General features: G+C 50.1%; 4 protein-coding genes across 4 annotated transcripts; 2 read left to right on the forward strand and 2 right to left on the reverse strand.

Annotated features, from left to right (window-relative positions):
* The first annotated feature begins 345 nt into the window (after positions 1-345).
* On the forward strand, positions 346-1,997 carry C8Q69DRAFT_265958 (putative FMN dependent dehydrogenase). The gene has a single exon (XM_028626739.1). The coding sequence runs from the start codon at positions 701-703 to the stop codon at positions 1,907-1,909; it is 1,209 nt and encodes a 402-aa protein (XP_028485398.1). The 5' UTR covers positions 346-700; the 3' UTR covers positions 1,910-1,997.
* C8Q69DRAFT_265971 (S-2-hydroxy-acid oxidase) lies at positions 1,998-3,658 on the reverse strand. Its single transcript, XM_028626741.1, has 3 exons — positions 3,346-3,658; positions 2,909-3,243; positions 1,998-2,807 (listed from the first exon to the last, which is right to left on the reverse strand). The coding sequence occupies exons 1-3, from the start codon at positions 3,531-3,533 to the stop codon at positions 2,086-2,088; spliced, it is 1,245 nt and encodes a 414-aa protein (XP_028485399.1). The 5' UTR covers positions 3,534-3,658; the 3' UTR covers positions 1,998-2,085.
* Positions 3,659-4,965: 1,307 nt separating this feature from the next.
* C8Q69DRAFT_265965 (phosphoinositide-specific phospholipase C) lies at positions 4,966-8,758 on the reverse strand. The gene has a single exon (XM_028626740.1). The coding sequence runs from the start codon at positions 8,542-8,544 to the stop codon at positions 5,032-5,034; it is 3,513 nt and encodes a 1,170-aa protein (XP_028485400.1). The 5' UTR covers positions 8,545-8,758; the 3' UTR covers positions 4,966-5,031.
* Positions 8,759-9,990: 1,232 nt separating this feature from the next.
* On the forward strand, positions 9,991-11,518 carry C8Q69DRAFT_444652 (hypothetical protein; the record flags this gene model as incomplete). The annotated part of the gene is made up of 4 exons (XM_028629014.1): positions 9,991-10,144; positions 10,199-10,376; positions 10,670-10,869; positions 11,289-11,518. 4 exons carry the CDS (start codon positions 9,991-9,993, stop codon positions 11,516-11,518), a joined length of 762 nt encoding a protein of 253 aa, XP_028485401.1.
* Between the last annotated feature and the right edge of the window lie 7,885 nt (positions 11,519-19,403).

Raw genomic sequence — 19,403 nt, forward strand, 5'->3', positions numbered from 1 at the left:
TTTGAGTTATCTCAGCAAGCTCAGACCCTCTAGCGAGGTGCCCCGCCTGCGGGTGGGCTTTTCACTGCGACGGCCTGTATAAGCGCATGCACTAAAGAACTGAGCCAATAATATGGCATAAAAGCGACCCACTAACTCCTGGACCAATGGCAGGCCGCGTTTTCACCTTCCTATTTGGGTTTAGCGTATCCGCTCAAATATTATTGGCTCAGGTTATTGAGCTAATTTGCACTAGTTTCTAAATAGTATAGTAGAAGCACTAATCTTTGGCGAGCGTCTGAGCTTGCTGAGATAAGTTTTGAGCGCCTTTGATGTTTTGAATATCTCGGCCGAGAGCTCTCGGAGAGAACATCGAGAACGCTCATTCATCTTCTCCAGACCCACCATCTTCTATACCGTATTAGCTAATCGTGAGTGACGTCGTCAATATGTATAACTGCAACACTACATCATGTCTGGATATGCTTCAATGGCTATTCGGGATTGTCGCGAATTCAATTCGTCGATGAACTCACCATGCTTATTGAGAACGCAGCAAAAACCGGAATCTGGCATTCGGTTCGTTCCGAGTGCTTTCGATCTGATTCCCGGTCTATTATTTATGCATAAAGGCTGGCAGTATCTATAGATATTTATCACTACAGTCTAGCAACTTGTGAACACTCGAACAATACCATAAACTTCCAGACGAAAAATTGCGATGGCCTCCAAGTCGAACCCATACACCTACGAAGTGGAAGTCTATCAACATGGCCTCAACGACAAGAGACCACCGATCAGCTTCAACCCTCTCGACTGGGAGTCGTTAGCCAAGGAGCGCCTTTCCGCAGAGAGTTTTGGATACGTCTGGGGATCTGCTGGGACGAGAGAAACGGACGACAATAACCGTGCAGCATTCAAGAAATGGGCCATTGTCCCTTCGCGATTAGTGAAATCGGACTTTCCGAATCTGAAAACAACCCTCTTTGGTGAAGAGTACGATTATCCAGTCGCCATTGCGCCCGTCGGGGTGTTGCGCATCTTTCACCGTGATGGCGAAGAAGCTGTCGCATCTGCTGCGGAGGCGGATAACGTCACGTATATTCTGAGCACCGCATCCTCGACCAGTATCGAGGACGCCGCAAAGGCCAATGGCAACGGGTCGCGTTGGTACCAGCTATATTGGCCGCCCAACGAACAGAACGATATCACTATCAGTCTACTCAACAGAGCCAAAGCTGCAAACTACAAGGTCCTGGTAGTGACCCTGGACACGTATATCTTGGGCTGGCGACCCTCCGATCTTAGTAATGGATATAATCCTTTTCTAAGAAAAGACAACATCGGTGTCGAGATAGGTTTCTCTGACCCTGTCTTTCGAAAGAAATTTAAAGAGAAGCATGGAAAGGAAATCGAAGAAGACACGGGGACTGCTGCATCAGACTGGGCGCATACGATTTTCCCGGGCATGAGCCACGGATGGGAAGACCTTGACTTTCTGCGAAAACACTGGGATGGTCCTATTGTTCTGAAGGGGATTCAGACCGTTCAGGATGCCAAATTAGCTGTCCAGCATGGCATGCAGGGTATCATTGTCTCGAACCATGGCGGACGCCAACAAGATGGCGGCGTCGGGTCGTTAGATGTCCTCCCAGAAATTGTGGATGCTGTCGGACAGGATATTGAAGTCCTATTCGATTCAGGAGTACGTTGTGGTGCGGACGTCATCAAGGCGCTGGCGCTGGGTGCTAAGATGGTTCTCGTGGGACGGCCGTACGTCTACGGACTTGCCATTAGTGGAAAAGAGGGAGTTCGCCATGTGATGCGAAGCATACTTGGAGATCTGGATCTCAACTTGCATTTATCTGGGATCAAGTCAGTGTCGCCAGAGCATCTGAACCGCTCAGTATTGAAGCAAATGCGTTGGTAGCGCGATTTTCGCAGTGTCCCGAGATATAAATCTATCTAGGCAGATAATATCATAGACCAGAGAAAATACGACGCTTCAATATACAGATTCTCAAACATAAATGCATTTACTGTCTTCATATCCAACAAAGATCAAATCTACCACTTATATATACCCTACTCAAATCAACTCCCATCTCACAATCTGGAAATCCCAAACGCATCCTTCTTCTCAACCCCCAACATCCCCCTCCGAATATCACCAACCTTCCTCGCCCCTGCCAACGTCATCGTGCGAGAAAACTCCCTCTCCAAAATATGCAACACCGTCTCCACGCCCCCCTGACCAGAATGGCTCAACCCCCAGAGCGACGGACGGCCAATGAGCGTGAAATCCGCACCCAGCGCAAGGGCCTTAAAGACATCACTACCTCTCCGAATACCCCCGTCCAGAATAACAGGAACCCGACCTCGAACCGCGGCCACAACCTCAGGTAACGCTTCAATAGTCGAAGATACCGAATCGAGCTGACGACCACCATGGTTCGAGACGACGATGGCATCTGCCCCATGCTCGATGGCAAGGAGGGCATCTTCGGCCGTCATGATTCCCTTCAGGATGATCTTGAGAGACGTCTGAGAGCGGAGCCAGTCCATGGCTTCAGACCAGGTGAGACTGGCGTCGTTCATGGTTGCCGATGAGGTATTATTCTGGGAGAGTTTGTATGCGTCTTCTGCAGTGCGGGCGTCCATGAGGAGTCGATTCATAGTTGGTCTGGGGACTTTCGGTTTATCATTCGGATCTTCGAGATTCGCGAGGTGGAGATGACTGGGGAGAACAAGAGGTGTTTTCCGCTCATTGATCCTGTTCCCTAGAATGGGGGTGTCGACTGTAAGGACGATGGCTTTGTATCCAGCAGCTGTAGTCGGCCGTGGGAATGAATTTAGTATAATACTCAAATCCATCCATGCAATGCGATGCATTGCAATGCAATGTTCACAGATATGGGGAAGAACAAACCTTCAGCCCTTCTCACCAAACTTGCACTCTTCTCCCTATTCACCGAGACATAGATCTGGAACCAGAAATTCTCCGGACGATGCTGCCCACCTGCACTCTCCTCCACAGGAGCCTGGATAACATCTTCCAAAGTCGTCGTCGACTGCGTCGACAAAATCATAGTCGTCCCAATCCTCGCCGCTGCGCGAGCCATATCAAGCTCTCCATTTCCCCCAATTAACTTCTGCATTGCGGTCGGGGCAATTCCCACGGGGAATGGATATCGATAACCGAATAACACGGTGCTCGTGTCGACAGTAGCTACATTTCGAAGAACGCGGGGACGGATGAGTAGTCTAGATAGATATATGTATTCGTCAGAAATGCAATCTTCGTTCCTAAGTACTAATTGCATTTTCATCCCTACTGGGATGAGGCAGACAGGCAGACATGCATACTTATCATAAGCCTTATTATTTCTCCTAACGGCGTACCCTTCATCAGATCCAGAGACGTAGAAGTCCCAGATTTGCTTGGGGAGCTTTCTCTGTGCTAGACTGAAGAGCTCTGAGATGGTGATTGGATCATCTTTTGTTTTTGATGACTGAGATTCCTGTTCTGAGTGGTGTTTCTTATCAGTAGTCATTGTTAAGCTCTAGTCAAGAAGTAGTACTCCAGCTGGCCCCCCCAGATGCTGTCTGTTAAGTATGCGGGTAGGATAGAGTAAAGGGCATAAGCAAAACGATGGCTCCCAACTAAAGAAGAATCTCTTGATGTCTCTTTTATCGTCAGCGCATTTGTGCTTCATATAATAATAGCTGCAAGTCGATATCTATTTCCCTTGCCTTGCTCCGATATGCGCAATAATAGCGGTAAGCAGATCTCCCCGCGTCTTTTCAGTCTCCGCAGAATGGACTCCTCCGCACGGACTTTAAGCCGAACAAGGGTTTGCGCCTTTTGTCGGTGTTACTCCGGATATGCAGAGCGAGCAGGGAAGTCGAGGAATTTGGTTCTGTGTTATTCGAGCTGTTTGGAGATCCCTTGTTAATTAGGATAGATGGGGGATGACATCTGGTCGATCGGGTTTTTGCGTCAACAAATGATATCATAAGTTCCATGCTTGCCGCACATGGTACCTGAAAAACTAACTTTACCAAGAGTCGAATGATTAATATCTAAGGAGATATGTTCAAACAAAGTAGCTGGTTGATATGTAGAGGATTCCTGCCCCCTATTGTTTGATTAAATATAGGTATTAACTAGCAAAATACACGTGAAGAACAGAAAACCTCCTAAGAGTACACGACAGGTATTTGGCCCGAAAGAGGCTCCGCCTCCTTGCCGGTAGTTCGACAATAACGATTGCGGCAAGCCATCAGCTGGGGCACATGTCTTTACATGTTATAGCTCGCAGCGATATGGCCGTTTTGGTTCAAATGGTAAGGTGAATCTCAATAGACCCAACACAGCGGCAATACGCAGGTAACCGATCTGACACCCAGGAACTCCTTGATGCACGCTCACTTATTCCTTGCGCCCGCGATTCAGATGCTCCTCGGTGCTCTGTAGCAGCCGCTGACAGACGTCCATGTCTGTCGCAAGACAGAAGGTATGCGTTGCACCATTATGAACCCAGTCGCCGAACTCCTGCAGAGAGGGTAATGCATGCATACAAAGACATACAAGGAAACACGAGTAAAAATGTCACTCGGGAGCAGAGGGTATCGCCTGAGGGTATGATAAGACGCAAACAAAGGAAACAGTAAAGAGGGCGGAGACAGATGCCACAGGAAATAATGCGATGCATGAAAACGGGAAAGCGCCTGAAACTCGCATCTCCTGGCCTGGTAAAAGCGGAAAGAAGGGTGAAAAAACAAAACTCCCGATACCGAACTCGAATGATTTATCCCACTCCCATGCTAAGTAGTAACCGGATACCGAAATCTTCCCGATGCAAAACCCCGCCCATCGATATAAAAGATAAAAACGCCGTTCCTTTTATTTGCACATAGTTTGTTTGGTGTTCGTAATTTTGATATTTTGGATGATAAGAGTGGCTGTGGTTGCTCGTATCGATATTGTGGAGCAGGTCGCCAAACCTGCAATCGGCTGGCAAAGCGCCAGTCTGCTCAGCTTTTCAAAGCTCAAATGGATGAAGGGTTGAAAGGAGGAATCGACGAGCTCGAGACTGCCGAAATCGTCGGTGTCAATGCTGGCGAGCAATCTCTACTCCGGCCAGATTCGTCCTCGAGACACATGCTCTTGTCTCGGCCTTTGTCTTCGCGTGTTCTCTCGCTGGATACAGCACGCTTGAAGACAGTCTGGCCTATCTGACGGAAAATGCCTACTCGCTCGGCCTTCAGCTCGTCGAGATCAAGCCGCGTGACAGGCACGGGGTCTTCCTTGGTAATTCTGCAGAATAAAGTTGAGAAGAGATACTGGTCACCGCTTCCATCGTACAGAGGCAGGTAACGGTAACCCTGAGAGAGACTGCTCAGTTTGGCCGTGAATGTGGCAAGTTGAATGCTGTTATTATTGCCAGCGCTTCGCCCGTCAAGTGAGCTCCACACAGTCCATCGTACGAAGACTAGATCCGGATATTTGGTCTCTAGAGACAGCTTGAACTTGTCGTTGAAGAATGGACTGTATCCGTTGCTTTGTTCAATCCTTGTCCTCCTACGATGAGGAAGACCAATACCAGACATGCCATTACGAGCGGAAGCATTCATACCACCTTCGCCAAAAGCCAGACTCTGACCCCTGTCATCGGCACTAAATATCTCGATCTCGATGTAAGGGTTGATGTTCTCGTCAGGTCCCAGACTGCGGGGCCGCGGAAGTTGCTGGGCAGAGATCACGTCTACTGAGAAACGGACAAGCTTCCTTTCAATCTTAGGTCGTCCGTCGTGCAGCGAAAACGAGTCAAAACCAAGATTCGGCGCGCGTAAGCTTTCTGGTTTCAGTACGTATCCAGTCCGATTTGTTCCTGCAGCAAACATCGCCTGATTCATCTGCATTCCCACATCGTACGTTTGCCAGTTGAGAGCAACCATCTGCACACCGCGCCGCCAGAAGGCATTGGGATCGAAGTTGGAGGACCGGAGACGGAATCCAGAAGGGTAGACACGGGTAAGATATTTCCGATTGTGTTTCTCGAGGAGGACTTTGTTTTCAGAGTCACGGCAGATACTCTCGAAGGATCTCTCAGCAAAAGAGTACACATGGTTGAAGCGCTTGCTGTCGGAGGACGTGAAACTCTGCCACTTGTATCCACGGGTATAGACACCCAGGTCCGAGAGAGGCTTGGTGATTTTACTCTTATGGCGTCTCCTCTTGTCTCTCTTGCTGGACCCCAGTGCACCATCGCTGTCGTCGGTGGCGCTGCTCATACTGGTAGTAGTGGCTGACCGTCGGCCAGGCATCCAGTTTGAGGTCGCCCCTTCTCCAGGGCCAATAGTGGGCGGGCTAGAGAGTGGTGGACAGGACGCTAGATTAGGACTCTCCAGGATGGTGGCTTGAGTAAACGGAGAACTAGAACTGCGCTTACGTCCAGTGGTGCTCGTGGTGCTTGTCGTGCTTTTCGTGTCGGTAAAAATGTCACTCTCATCGGCCTCATCTGAAGTCTTTACCTTGATGAGAATTCTGCGCTTTAATTCCTCGGGAGTGGGAAGGATGGGACAGTTCGTGAGCAAAGGTTCCAGTACAAGCTGATCACCAAATGTCTCCTTCATGATCTTGACCATTGCAAGCTGCTGCTCTGGATTGCAATGCACCTCGAGAGACAGAATAAGTGGAAACTCTGATTTAAGAAAAGCGTAGCGGTTAATCACTGCGATGCAATCAGCGAATAGAACACTGCTGGTCATGGTTCTTCCGTGGGAAACGATGGGACGACCGTCTGCGCCGTCCCAGCAGTCAATCTCCACGCAGCGGCATCCTTGTTGCAACGCAGTGATATAAGCTTCTGTGCTTGACGCACCAGCGACCTGTCTTCCAAGTAGATAGGTATTATGGGAACTCGAGATGAAATATTCGTTCAGCGGTCGATCAAACGGCGATCGGGGAGCGCGAGAGGCATATATACCGTTCGACGCAGAAGCCAAGAACGATGAGAAAGCATCGAAATTCATTCGACACATGTAACCTTCCAAAGGTTCAGGCAGACTCTGGGCGCGGGACTTGGATTTCCGGACGAACTTTTCAAACACGGTCACCCAGTATTCTTTGTCGGTGTCCACATCCTCCCGCTGCATCTCGCGCAGGAAGACCAGGAATTCTTCCAGCGTCAGACCTTCTTTGGGACTGGCTGCCAGCTCTGCGAAGATGTTTCTGAGATCTTTCCGCTCCTTCAGTCCTGCGAGGAATTCTTTGAACTCGCCAAAGTTCAACTTGCCCTTGGCTCCTACATCGGCTTTCAAGAACTGAGCACGGAGCATGTCCCGTGAACAGTTTATATGCAGACTGCGACATACACTTTCGATCGCAGACTGGTCCAAACCTTCCTCTTCTCCCACGGCCAGGCCTTGAGCTGACAATCTGGACAGTTCTCGCTGCCAGTGGGCCTTCAGGACCGCCTCACTCTGGCCGGATCCAGCCAGACCAGCCATGAGGCCAATTCTGTACCTGGAGATATGCTCCAACGTGGTCGTCCAAAGTTCGAAAGTGTGATCATCGGGTGCGATGAGGTGCATGGTCTTGACGGGACGGCCTTTGGAGCGCTCTGGATCAGCGAAGATGATCGTGAACCAGCGGCTCTCCATATCCTGGGGGATCTGGTGTTCTTCGCGGTAATTCCGCGCATCGACCCCGACACGGATCTCTTTAATGTCGTCAATGTAAAATCTCTTTGCAGGATTGGCCGGATCCCAGAAGACTTTTGCTGAATCAAGCTCGAGGAAGAACCGAACCGACCTTGTCTTCTTCTTGGTGACTTTGGTGAGGAGCGTACCGCGCTGAAGCGAGGAATCGACCTTGGGCGCAACAGTGCCAACCTCGCGTGCCATAGGCATCCGGTGCTCACTGGTCATACTAGTGGCTTCCGAGCCGCACCAAGGACCCAGGAAATCGATTGCTTCGTTGTCCTCATCTTCATAGCTGGAGTCTAGAGACGTCTCACGGCCACTATTCGCACCGGTCTTGCTGTCACTGCGTCTGCGCATGATAACAGGACCCGAGCTGTGATCTCTCTTATCATGGTGAGATGTCGATTGTCTCCTGCGCGTGAGCTTGTTAGCTGCACCCCGCGAAATCCTTCGCATCAAACCTGGGCCTTTGACATTGCTGGAGATGACGGGGTCGCTCGCGTTGTTCGAGTTGACGTTTCCGGGCACGGCCATAACGGACTCACCCAGCTCAAGGGGAAGAGGAGATGCAAGCGTACCAGGGAGCAGTCGCCCTCGGAAACCGTCTGCGGCACTCTGGAACGGGGTGGTAGCTGGGCTGGAAGCATTGGAGGAACTGCGCCCTGCAAAGACAGAGCTGGAGGTGGTTGCGGATGGAGATGCAGAAGTTGACGCCGGGGGTGTGGTGATATTGAGGGGGAAAGATGTGATGACATGGTGTAGCTGAGGAAGTCGAGCAAGAGAGGCAGGGAATTTGGAACTGGTGTGAGGGTCGCCATTTATGGCGGAGGGTGAGGAGGAAGCAGTAGAGGCCATCTCAACTATCAGCTGGGAAGCACAGCTCCAGAAAAGAAGGCGACTGTAGGCAAGCGAACCGTGCCAGAGTCGGAGTCACCTGGACCCGCCAAGGGACGAATAAGCGACAGGGCGGTAGCAAGCAAGCTGCTTAGGCAGATAATAGATTGGTTGCGCAGCTATGAATCGAGCAAAAGGCCCGGGAGAAAACGCGTTTGATATGTAGCGTGGGAGTCACGTCCTAAGCAGGTTTGCTCAGATTATTGATATCTGCATCTTGGCCTGCCTGCAATGCAATGCGAAGTAGCCCTGCCGGAGAGCGCTCGCGAGAAGAAGAATTGAAAGACTCCTTGGAGAGCTGATCAAGAAACGGCTGGTGGCTGTGGAGCTTGCCCACGAGGGCTTTCCTTGCCCGTGAGTGACAGTGCGACCCCCGAGATAGTCCTCTTATGCTTGTCTCCTTGTCCGCCGGACACAATGAGATTTCCGGCTGCGTTCCCCTGCACAAATTCGCCAGATCGTTTCGATTTCTTTCTTCTGTCCCTCCCACCGTTGACGACTGCGTCCCAATCGCGATTCAATGCCCCTCCCCAGTGTCGATCTGCCGGAACGAGGGGAAAGCTACCCTCGCACGAAGGGAGGGGATGGTAACAGGCAACCAATTGAGGCTGGAGCCGCAGAGAGGGGCAATGCGGTATTTCGCGGCTGCTTGATGCAAGTAACGAGGTCGACGGCCTGCGCACGTACCTAGCCAAAGTCGACCTTGTCGGCAGCTGGCTAGAAAGAGGAATTGCGTGAAGGACCAGCCAATTAGTTCACAGTCGGCCTGCCGTACATGCGAGATGGATAGGGCGGCGGGATAAAGTCTCCAGAGCTGATGACAATCTTAATCACCAGAACGAAGATTTGACTGCCAACACAGCTATGCACGTGAACCGATGCGGAAAGACATGCAATTGTCGCCTGTGATCGTTGCTTGCGGTGGATTGGACCGGGGCGTTTTGCGCGCAGGTGGTAGTGTTCGACGCTCAAGCTGGACGTCCTGCACGATCGTTACGCGTGGGGTGGTCGAAAAGAAAAGTAATTTGGACAGTCCGCGGGTTGCTGACGAAGCGAGAAAGGGACCGCAGGCTCATGCGGTACAGTAGTGACGCGAGCAGAGAAGAAGGTACAGACTGAAGCTTGCGCACAAGTCAACGGGATGTGAGGTCGAGAAGATGATTGTCGAGAGAGAATAATATTGCCAGATAATACAATTTAAGCGGCGAGCTGTCAGGACGGATGGGCGTGCGGGATGAAGAATTTTGGAAGGTTCGATTGGAACTTCGATCAAGCGGCCCTAGTTCGATGTTTCAATGGTGACTCTTCAAAGCGGGCCTCGTTTGGGGGTGGAATAATTGGAATTGGAATTGGAATTGGAAGCCCTGCAGAGCCGGGGTGGGGAATTATTACCGTATCGTTACCGGGATGCGGGTCGGTATCGTGTTCGCATACGGTGACCGTATCGATACGTCTGGTATGGTGGCTCAACTTTTCCAGGGGGGCAGAAATAACTACTCCGTAGTTGATGGACAAGAACAAGAAAAAGGGCACACGGCTGTGGCGCGATTCGCCCTATCTAGTTAGTTACAGTCTGTAACTTAGATAGTGGTTGCCCTTCTGCGCCTCAGGCCAGAGGAGGGTCCTGAAATGAGGAAGGATAAGGATAATAGCGATAATGGTAATATCTTGCACCCCCGGGGTGACGATGACGATGTCGTTTCAACCGGTTCCCGGTCGAGCAAAACAAGAGGCAGCCAGCAGCTGTCGAAACTCGTGTCTGGGGAAAAAAAAGGGCAGTTGGTCTTATGGCAGTATGTTCGTTATCGTGCGGCGCAGATGAGTAAAAGGCAACAGAGATGACCACCATAAAGTATGTCGAGGTCCGTGGTGCACTGCGGGCGGGTGCAAGGGAGGACTTAATAAGAACTACTGAATGATTTATTTCCTTAGGCGGGATGGGCAAGATGGGTATGATGTGGATGCTGCGATGACTGTTCTCCCCTGCGACACTCGAGCTTTTTTGCGCTGTCAAGAAAACGACCAGAGGCGGACCTATGAGCTACGAGAATCACGATACTACTTCGAGCCAATACTCTTGCTGCAGTCAAGCAGCGCATAGCAACGGCCACCGCACACCTGCCCAAGATTCCACTGGCAGTGCTAATCAACACTTCTCCCCTCCTGGTCTGCGTGAAGCCCGAGGTTTGGGCTGCAAGAAGAGCGCAGCAGACGGAGACAGGGTCGAAGAAGGCAGAATGTGCGGATCCCATAACTCTGGTCATTGGTCGATCTTTTCTGGGGAATGTCAGTGTCAATTTCACAGAGACGGGACGTTTCAGAAGGACCATCATCATCTCCTGCCGGAGATCTGCTCCTGCGTATCTCGCAGCTGCGTAATTAATTAACTAACTCTATTGTGTGGAGAGGAAACCCTTGGTACCGAATGGCGGTCGATAAAAGGATCATGCCATGCCTTATCATGTAATGAGATATCCTGGCCAGTAGGTTTGGGTTGGGAATAGATAGTAGTAACTACCTACCATATGGTAGAGTTGACGGAGCAATGGGTTTTGTTGGATTGCTCTTGGACTTGGAACAATGTGATGAACTCTACTCATCGCCCCTCTTCCGATCGATCTACTTTGCTTTTCCAGTGAGCAGGTAACAGCGATGACCCACCCTATTGTATTGTCTTCTTATTTCAATACGGAAATAATCTATAGATACTGGCGACAATAATGAATGCCCTGACGTGCTCCTTTCGCGACCCGCAAGTCGACGTTCAGGGTGCTCGCTAAAAGGTGCTACGATGAACCGACCTCAACACCGTTTGCAGGCGAACCCGGAAGCCGTACGGAAGGTGACGGGCCCCGTTGATAAAAAGGTGTTCGTTCCCTGCCAGGCTGCCAGGGCTCACACTACTGGCAGGCCAAGAGGACCGTCGAACAATTGAGATATGAAATTTAATTTCGGAGGTTTGAATCCACACCACTCAGCCCCAAAGCCCGCCTGAAATCTTTAGAACACCGCTGTTGCCAGCACAAATCATGTCTTTTTCTCCATGTAGTCTACGAGCTGCACCTTGGGCACGCAGCACGCTTGTCTACACCGCGACTTTTAACCCTTGATGATGATTGGGGCCCTTCAGCAGCATTTCCCCGACTATCACGACATCACAGTTGCCTGCTGTAAGGCTGCTTTTCGGCTGTCGCTCGCAACCGTGTTTCATCATGGCCGCTGCAGGGTGATGGCACGAGATAGGGCACGGTGATTTGCGCACAAATCATGCCAGCCCACCACATGGTAACTAACCAGTCTGCTTAGCTGTCAGCCAGCGATGAAGCACCAACGGTAGATCAGACAGGACCGAGCTCAAAGACACGATCATCATGCTACTACTGTCGCGACACCTTCGAGAAAGGAGTGAAAGGGGAAAGCGACCTATGCGCTCTCTCAGACCCCGTAGAGAAGTGAAATCAGCGGTGGAGCTTCCAGTCACCTCTTCTGCTCTTCAGGTCCCAATCGTTCGGTGCATCAGCGGGGAGACCGTTAAGGGTTCGCAGATTGTGGGTGCCCTCGTATCGCGCCTGTATGGACAGTATTGCAACAGGACGATCGCCAAGTCGCAAAGCAGCGATCTGATTCACACCAATCATGCCAGCAATTCGCTCCTTTTGTTTGTTGATTAGCTCTCTGCTTCGTACTAATTAATTACATTGGAGCCTTGACAGCAGCGGACAGGGCATCGCGCCTCGTGATGGTATTATAAGGGGTGATTCACGACAGCCAGTCCCGGAGGACCGTTTCTTTTCCTGCCCTACGAGGGGCTTACCGCTGATGCTGAGACCGCTGTCCAGTTTAGGATTTCTTGTATTGAAGCTTTTATTGTTTCTGCCGGTCTTATGCTCTTACCGCTTCATGCGACCACTGCAGCCTTGCAGCCTTGCAGCCAACCGTTCCAATGATTTTCAACAGTCTTGTCGGCTGCGAGATGCGGCACCGCTCCTCCAGACCGTCTTCCAATCCCCTCCATCGGCCCCCGTGCCAGCTGTTGTTTTGCGGCTCATCCCAGTGTGTCTGTGCGTCTGGGATGCTCTCGATGATGATTATGCCATATTGTCTTGTCCCTCGTGCGACATGACATGTCTGATACGATGGCATCGGTCAATGGTCACAACGATGTCTCTGTCACTATAACAGCGTTGCCTCGACAAGATCCAGTTATCTAGGATTCAAATTGATCCTGGTCCTGGAAAGGTCGACGTTGTTTTTAGCGGTTCTTTGTCGTGGGATAGTCCCTGTGGATATTCGACCCCTCCAAAACGGCTATTTCGAGTTCTCCTCCCTCAGTACGTACTGGCACAGTGTATGGCAAACGATCGCTGTCAAGGTCGCGCAGCTATCCACATGAGGGAAGTTGACTAACGTGTAACTTGGGTGTTAGTGACTCACTGTGCTTCCTAATCAGGGTACTAAGCAACGTCTCATGACACTGGACGAGTGTTTATGCCTGGGGGCACGACGCTCATCTGCGAGATTAGAGAATGAGCAGTTACCCCTCAGCTTATCGTTAAGTTACAGGACCTCGTGCTCTCTGCGGTCATCTTGACTGGTATCAAGCCGGCGCCATGCGATCTTTTCTAGGCACGGATGTTAATAGGCCGGCATGGTGGATTGGTTCTTCTGTGACACCCTCGGGCGCAGCCAACGTTGCATATTGCTGCGGAAGACAGATAGTTAGTTACAGTCTCCTCAGCTGATCTCAGCTCGGGCAACCGGACAGCTGTGCGATACTACTAGCGACATAGACGACCGGATCTTTTTCTATCGCGCAACAGTCAGATATTGGAGGATGGGGTTAATCTTGCCGCCGATCCATTGTCCTTCCTGCCGCTGCCGCTGCCGCCAAGGGGCGTCCCCGCGGTTTGGGTTTACATTCTAGTATCTACAGTATCTACATGTCGGACCTAGTCGCAGACAAGGAGGGGAAGACCAGGATCCTACCTTGACAAGGTTGCTCAAGTCATCATCATTTCACTTGCTAGTTATTGATTACTACGCTTCTCAGTGCTAACTACTAACTACTATAGCTATAGTTAGCACCTCTCTCCTTGTTTCCCCCGTCCTTCAGGCAGAGGGTTTCTGTTCGAGACGTCTGGTTTCCTCATTTAGAGCGGAAACCATTTCTGTGCAGTGTGCACCCAACCTCTGATGAGCTAACCCGCGGTCATCGCTCGATTCTATTACTACGTAGTATTGTCGCCGTTCGAAGATCATCAGACAATAGCCTCGATCGTACTCAAAACAGACCAGTTCGTGCATCTCACCCCGCAGATAGGGGTGATCCGGGTGTGTTTATGCCCATCTCCACGATCTATCGCTCCCCGTGCCCTCCCCCTTTTTGACCGCAGGCATTCCCCGGGTTTATGGCATGCGAGGACATCGCGGGCCAGCTCACATGACGATATGGTTTCTTGGCTTAGAAGCAACCGGTGGCATTTTCCGATTCTCGCTTCATTGGCGGTGACGGCCTAAATGAACCAATGTCTCTCCTGGAAGGCCTAACTACTGCTTGAGCCTTGTAGATAACTAAGTAGCTTTTGTTCTCAGTCTGAGAGCCACGCCGTTTTCTCGTGGGGATCGTCGATTGGCCTGCCTATTTCCGGGATAGCTCAGCGAGTCCGATCCACTCGCCTTTGTCATGACAGGGAAGAAAAGGGCAAAGTGTACTCCGTAGTCTACTCCGTACTCCGTACCCTTGAAGGTTGACTTTTGAGTGACCGTGTGTGGATCTCGGATTCTTCCTCCTCTGATGGCTTTTCTTGTTCCTTGGTAACCCCGGCGATGAGATCCATACCTGCCATGATCCTTCATTGTTGTCCCAGAGAGAGGAAGTAGTCACTTAATGGGGACGGCTCCTTAACCTAGCAGCAAAGCCCGCCGACCGCGCAAACAGCGGTCTCCGGGCCCTGCAAGGATGACATCATCACTACCGCTCGATCGGCACGTGACGGGGTGCAGATCGATTGATTGTTCACAAGGAGGGGGAGTAAAACCAAGCCGGCCCCGTTGCGATCAGTCCCCAAGCGGGTTCGGGGTTTAATCTTGTGTTAGATTGATTAGGAGCATCTAGTGTGCTTCTGGTGCTTATCCTGACAACTAGAGTTAGATAGAGTAATAATAATACTCCATACGGAGTAAAGCATTCATTATTATTTATTTTCTCTGGCGTCATGATCTAACTAAAAGTACTGTACAGTACCACCCACTCCAATGGTCCGCCGTCATGGTACCGTTCCGCGTAACAATACAGCTGTCACAGCGCTAGCGTAACGTACCGTTATAGTGGCTGGTACGGGCCCTTAACCAAAAGCAGTAATTCCAGGGCTGTCCCTGGACGGAGAGGACAAGGCTACGTACCTCGTATCTCGTACTCGGTCCGGTCGGTTGGTTCACCATCTCTGCAGGTCAGATCGAATTAATTATCTCCGGCCATTATTGCAAAGACCTCGTAATCGCATCAGAACTGTTCGTGTTCTTTCTCTCTTTATTTCTTTATTTCTTTCTTTCCTGTGCAAGTCAGCAAGCTGCCTTCATCTTCATCCCTGAATTGCACCAGTGGCGAAGCTTTTGCAGGCAAGGGCGGTCGCGACTAGCTTGTTAGCTAGCCGGGCAGCCCGAAAGGCTGCGGAAAGCCCGTTCCCAGCCAGACGGAAACATTGACGCCTCTAGCCAGGGGGGGGGTTCGTCATGGAATGGTATTTTTATTTTTTATTTTTTATTTTATTTTATTTCATTTTATTGATGTGATAAGGGAGGACAGGGCAAAAAGATTAAAAACAAAAAAGTAACTTACAGGGTCCACATTTCTTTTTCCCGCTCCTATCATTCTGCTCTAGTTACTCTAACTACTCTATGGTACTCTATGATTGTTACTGCTCACATTACTTATTCGCTGCCCTAACTACTGTCTACGAGTATTAACTAATTCATGAAGGATTATTATTATTGTCATTTAGTCAATACCATAGTGAACTATCCAGCCGATATTACCCGCTCAGACACTCTCACTAATCATTGTTTGTTTGATGCGGAGACAACTCCCACGTAACTAATAAATAATACAGTTAATAATAATACTGCGGCGGCCTTCAGTCCGTACCTGGCTTTGTCAAGAGCGTTGCACCCGCTCCATCCGCACCGTGCCCTTCGATGCGTCTTCCATGACCCGGAGTCGAATCGCCGATGGCAGAGGGTATCGCCCAGCCGTCACTGGGATCTTCCCACGAAAGCGGGCATCAATGACCTTGCACTTGTCAACGTGCGCAGCCTCCATTGCCTGGAAACTACACGCGATGTCATGCATCAGGGAAGCTGCATTAAACTTATCTCGTGACACTCTTTCTCGTCCTGCCGCCTTGAGCGCAGCGAATTATTTACTAAGCCCCTCCTGAGAGCGAGCTCAGCCCGAGGCTGTTTCCAAGTTGCATTGCATCTCCTCATCGGGCAAGATATCACCAGGCGGTGGAGGAGTGCCTGTTCGGTTGACGATTGCAGCAACTAAGTTAGTAAGTTAGATACAAGGTTGGAGAAGAAGAATAATGACCCGCAGACCGCAACGGCAAAAACAGGCTTGGAGGGGGAAAAACGTGCTTCTCGAGTCTGCGCGTCGTATTGCCTGTTCTGGTCGTTTCTGTCATTCCTGACTTCCCGACGATGCGGACCGATTATTGATGTTCATTGGGTCGGACATTCTTGTTTACTCGTGGAGAATCGTGTTGATTTCCATGTTAGAAATCCATCTTGACCTCGCAAACTATCCCTATTCGGAGGTGGGATAGTTACACTCGTTTTTCCATTATTATTATTATTATTATTATCACCCCATGTGAGGCTGCGGCTTATTCAGGTCTGTGTCACTTTATTTTTCTTTTGTCCTTCATGGCTGTCAAGGTAGGTGGGGTACATAGGCTATGGTCAAGTTGTCAACCGCCCCTCAAGCTTCTTGGGATGCGGGGCACTCGATCCTGGCTCTGTGTGTGCTGTACTTCTACGAAGTATCTATCCATGTTCTATCTATCTCAATGCCCAATTTGGTGAACGAGGACTGCACTATGAAAAGTCAACACCGGGGTCCACAATGGATAATCTCGTCAGACCAGCTAATATACATACTCCTAATCAGAGAGTATGGTTGCCTTCGTAAATTCCGCTGCTTTGTACACCCAGGACGGAACCTGACGGCAACGCTTTACTGATGGCTTAACCAATAGTTACTACTTTGTATTACAATGTCTAGCCTGCCCATCCTCACGCCTTTTCCTGTAACACAGACGCTACTCGTCAATGGGATATAATCCATGGGCTACCCACCACAAGACTCATCATCCTTACGATGTTGTTATTCCTTAGCATGCATCCGCAGCCGACGGCAAATATCCTCGTCTGCCCTCAGGCATGAAATGAGTCGAGTTGGACGATGGAAGCTTTGACTCTTCCCTCTTCCGGAAACATCATGCCAGATATTATTAATACATCATCATGGCTGATATGACACCCCGGGGTGTCTCTTTGCTTCCTCCAGAATTCGCCAGATGCTCTTGTCAATGACAATCGTCCCGGGCTGAACCTGCCTCTTCAAGACTTGATACCCTGGGTATACGTCGAATAATGATGATTCACCAGACGATCAGCCGCGCAAGTGGCGGTTCCGCGATTCCAAGGGTACCTTGTCTGATATTATTACAAAGTCGTACCGCCTTTCCAGTTTCAGGTTGTCTCGTCACGTATGGACTAGGACAGCAACAATAATGACTGTCTTGTCACCACCAGACCGATCCATTTTGATGATGTTTGATTCCGAAACTTGATCGTGCATCATTTGCGTTCCAGCCCTGTCGGTTGATGCTGCTGTCCCTGGTCTGCCTATTGCGACGCTCCACCATACAGATGGCGAGAAAATGTCATGCAGCTAACTACTCCTTTAGTGCTATAGCATGTTCGAATTGTCGGGTCTCCAGTAGACGATCCATATCTCTGGAACCTTCGAGCCTCTAGCCGATTCTCCTTTCAACCATACGGGGAATAGCAGTAATACAATATACTGGCCGGTGATCTAGATCCCGTCTCCCGGCCAACGCCTGAAGGCGCCCGCTACGAGAAAATTCGATGGTGCCAGAAAGAACCTGTCTTCATTCTACCCATAGACCCTATCACATACCTTTGTTTTCAGGGTTCTGCCTCTGTATCGGTGATGGCCACAAAACCGGCGGAACGCTGCGTTATGGTAAAGTCGCTGCAATCAGGCGGAGAGACATCCCGATCGCAACCCAAGGAACGTTATCTCATCCTTCCGTCAAATCAAAGGCAACACTCTCTCCCCTGGAAGTTTCTAGGGAAATCCGATCGGTGATTTCGGACTGTCAGCAACGCTGCAAAATGGCACGAAACCTCTTTACCACATCCTGGGCCGCTCACCGGGGAACGCCCCTTGTCCGGGATGCATTTCTTCATGCGAGATGATGATAATTTACAGGGCCATCGACCTACAACGGACCTGCTCGTTGTTGTTCCATCGGGAGATCTGCCAGGTTTAAAGGACTGTGCGGGGACTGGTCTAGACCCCTCGGGCTGTTCCGTGACGGATCGATCGTTGGCCAACGGTTTCCACAAGCTTAACGCCTCCTGGAGTCCGCTCATCTTTTTTCATCCTGCGCATCCGCTTTGACAGGGGGATTTTGCCTTTCCCATCTTGTCGCTGCTTACAGCACGTCAGAGTTGTGCGCTGTGATGGACTTGTCCCTTCTTACTATGGTACTTGCTGTACGGACTCGAGACACGGGGTAGTGATAACTCTCATTCATAGCTCTCATCTCTATCAGGACAACTACACAAGATCTCAACTGCAGAACAGTGTCCGAAAACTTAATCGCAGAGATCGACATTCTCGCATGCAGGAACAGGGCTGCTGTGTCACTTACATCTAGTTACTACTCACTCACTCATAGATTAATCACTTCATCACTACTTAGCAGCAACCCCGCCATTTCTTTACCTTCAACAGGATAATTATTACCCATGGTAAATGACTCCTTTCCTAACTTATCTACCCCTTCGTTATCCTAATGCGCCTCACATCCATCAAACAATCTTAGCGCTTGGACCCGTCGTCCCTCGCCTCGATAACGCATGAAACAAAATTACAACATCTTACCACAATTACTGTACATACATACATACATAACCCCCCAATCCCACATGGAAAGCCGCTGCATTCAACAGTATGGTAGTTAATTATTCGTTCTCTCCTTATCTACGCCCTCTTGCTACCTACGTACCCGTATCCCTGTCCGCTACGGCGCGAGCTCGTCGCTGAAACGTCTGCCAAAGCTAAAATGCTATGGGACGCGTATGTGGAGTACGTGTATAGGGTACGTATACATGAGCATGAAGAGTTCGTTTTTATATTTGATCTTATTTGGATGATTATTGGGTGCCCTATTGCGGCTTGGCGTTTGGTCTGTATAGCGTTATAGGTAACTACGTCCGCTACAGAATTAAGGGTGCGGTAAAGGATAGTTAGGTGGTTCGCTGTGTACTTGGTTAAATCTTCGATATATATTTATATGTATCGTGCTGTAGGCCATGTGATGTGCAGATATCCGATCAATGGGTGTGTGAAATAGGAAGAGAGGATAGAATTCAAATATTTCCCTTCTAGCTTAGCTTATACAGTTCCAAGATTTATTAGCGGGGGAATAGGTTAGGGACTATGTCTCCTATAGTACCGTGATATAGTTTTATTGCCGGGGGAAGCAAAGCGATTGTACTGTTTACCA

The sequence above is a fragment of the Paecilomyces variotii genome (genome assembly GCF_004022145.1).
Source record: "Paecilomyces variotii strain CBS 101075 chromosome Unknown C8Q69scaffold_5, whole genome shotgun sequence".
NCBI lineage: Eukaryota > Fungi > Ascomycota > Eurotiomycetes > Eurotiales > Thermoascaceae > Paecilomyces > Paecilomyces variotii.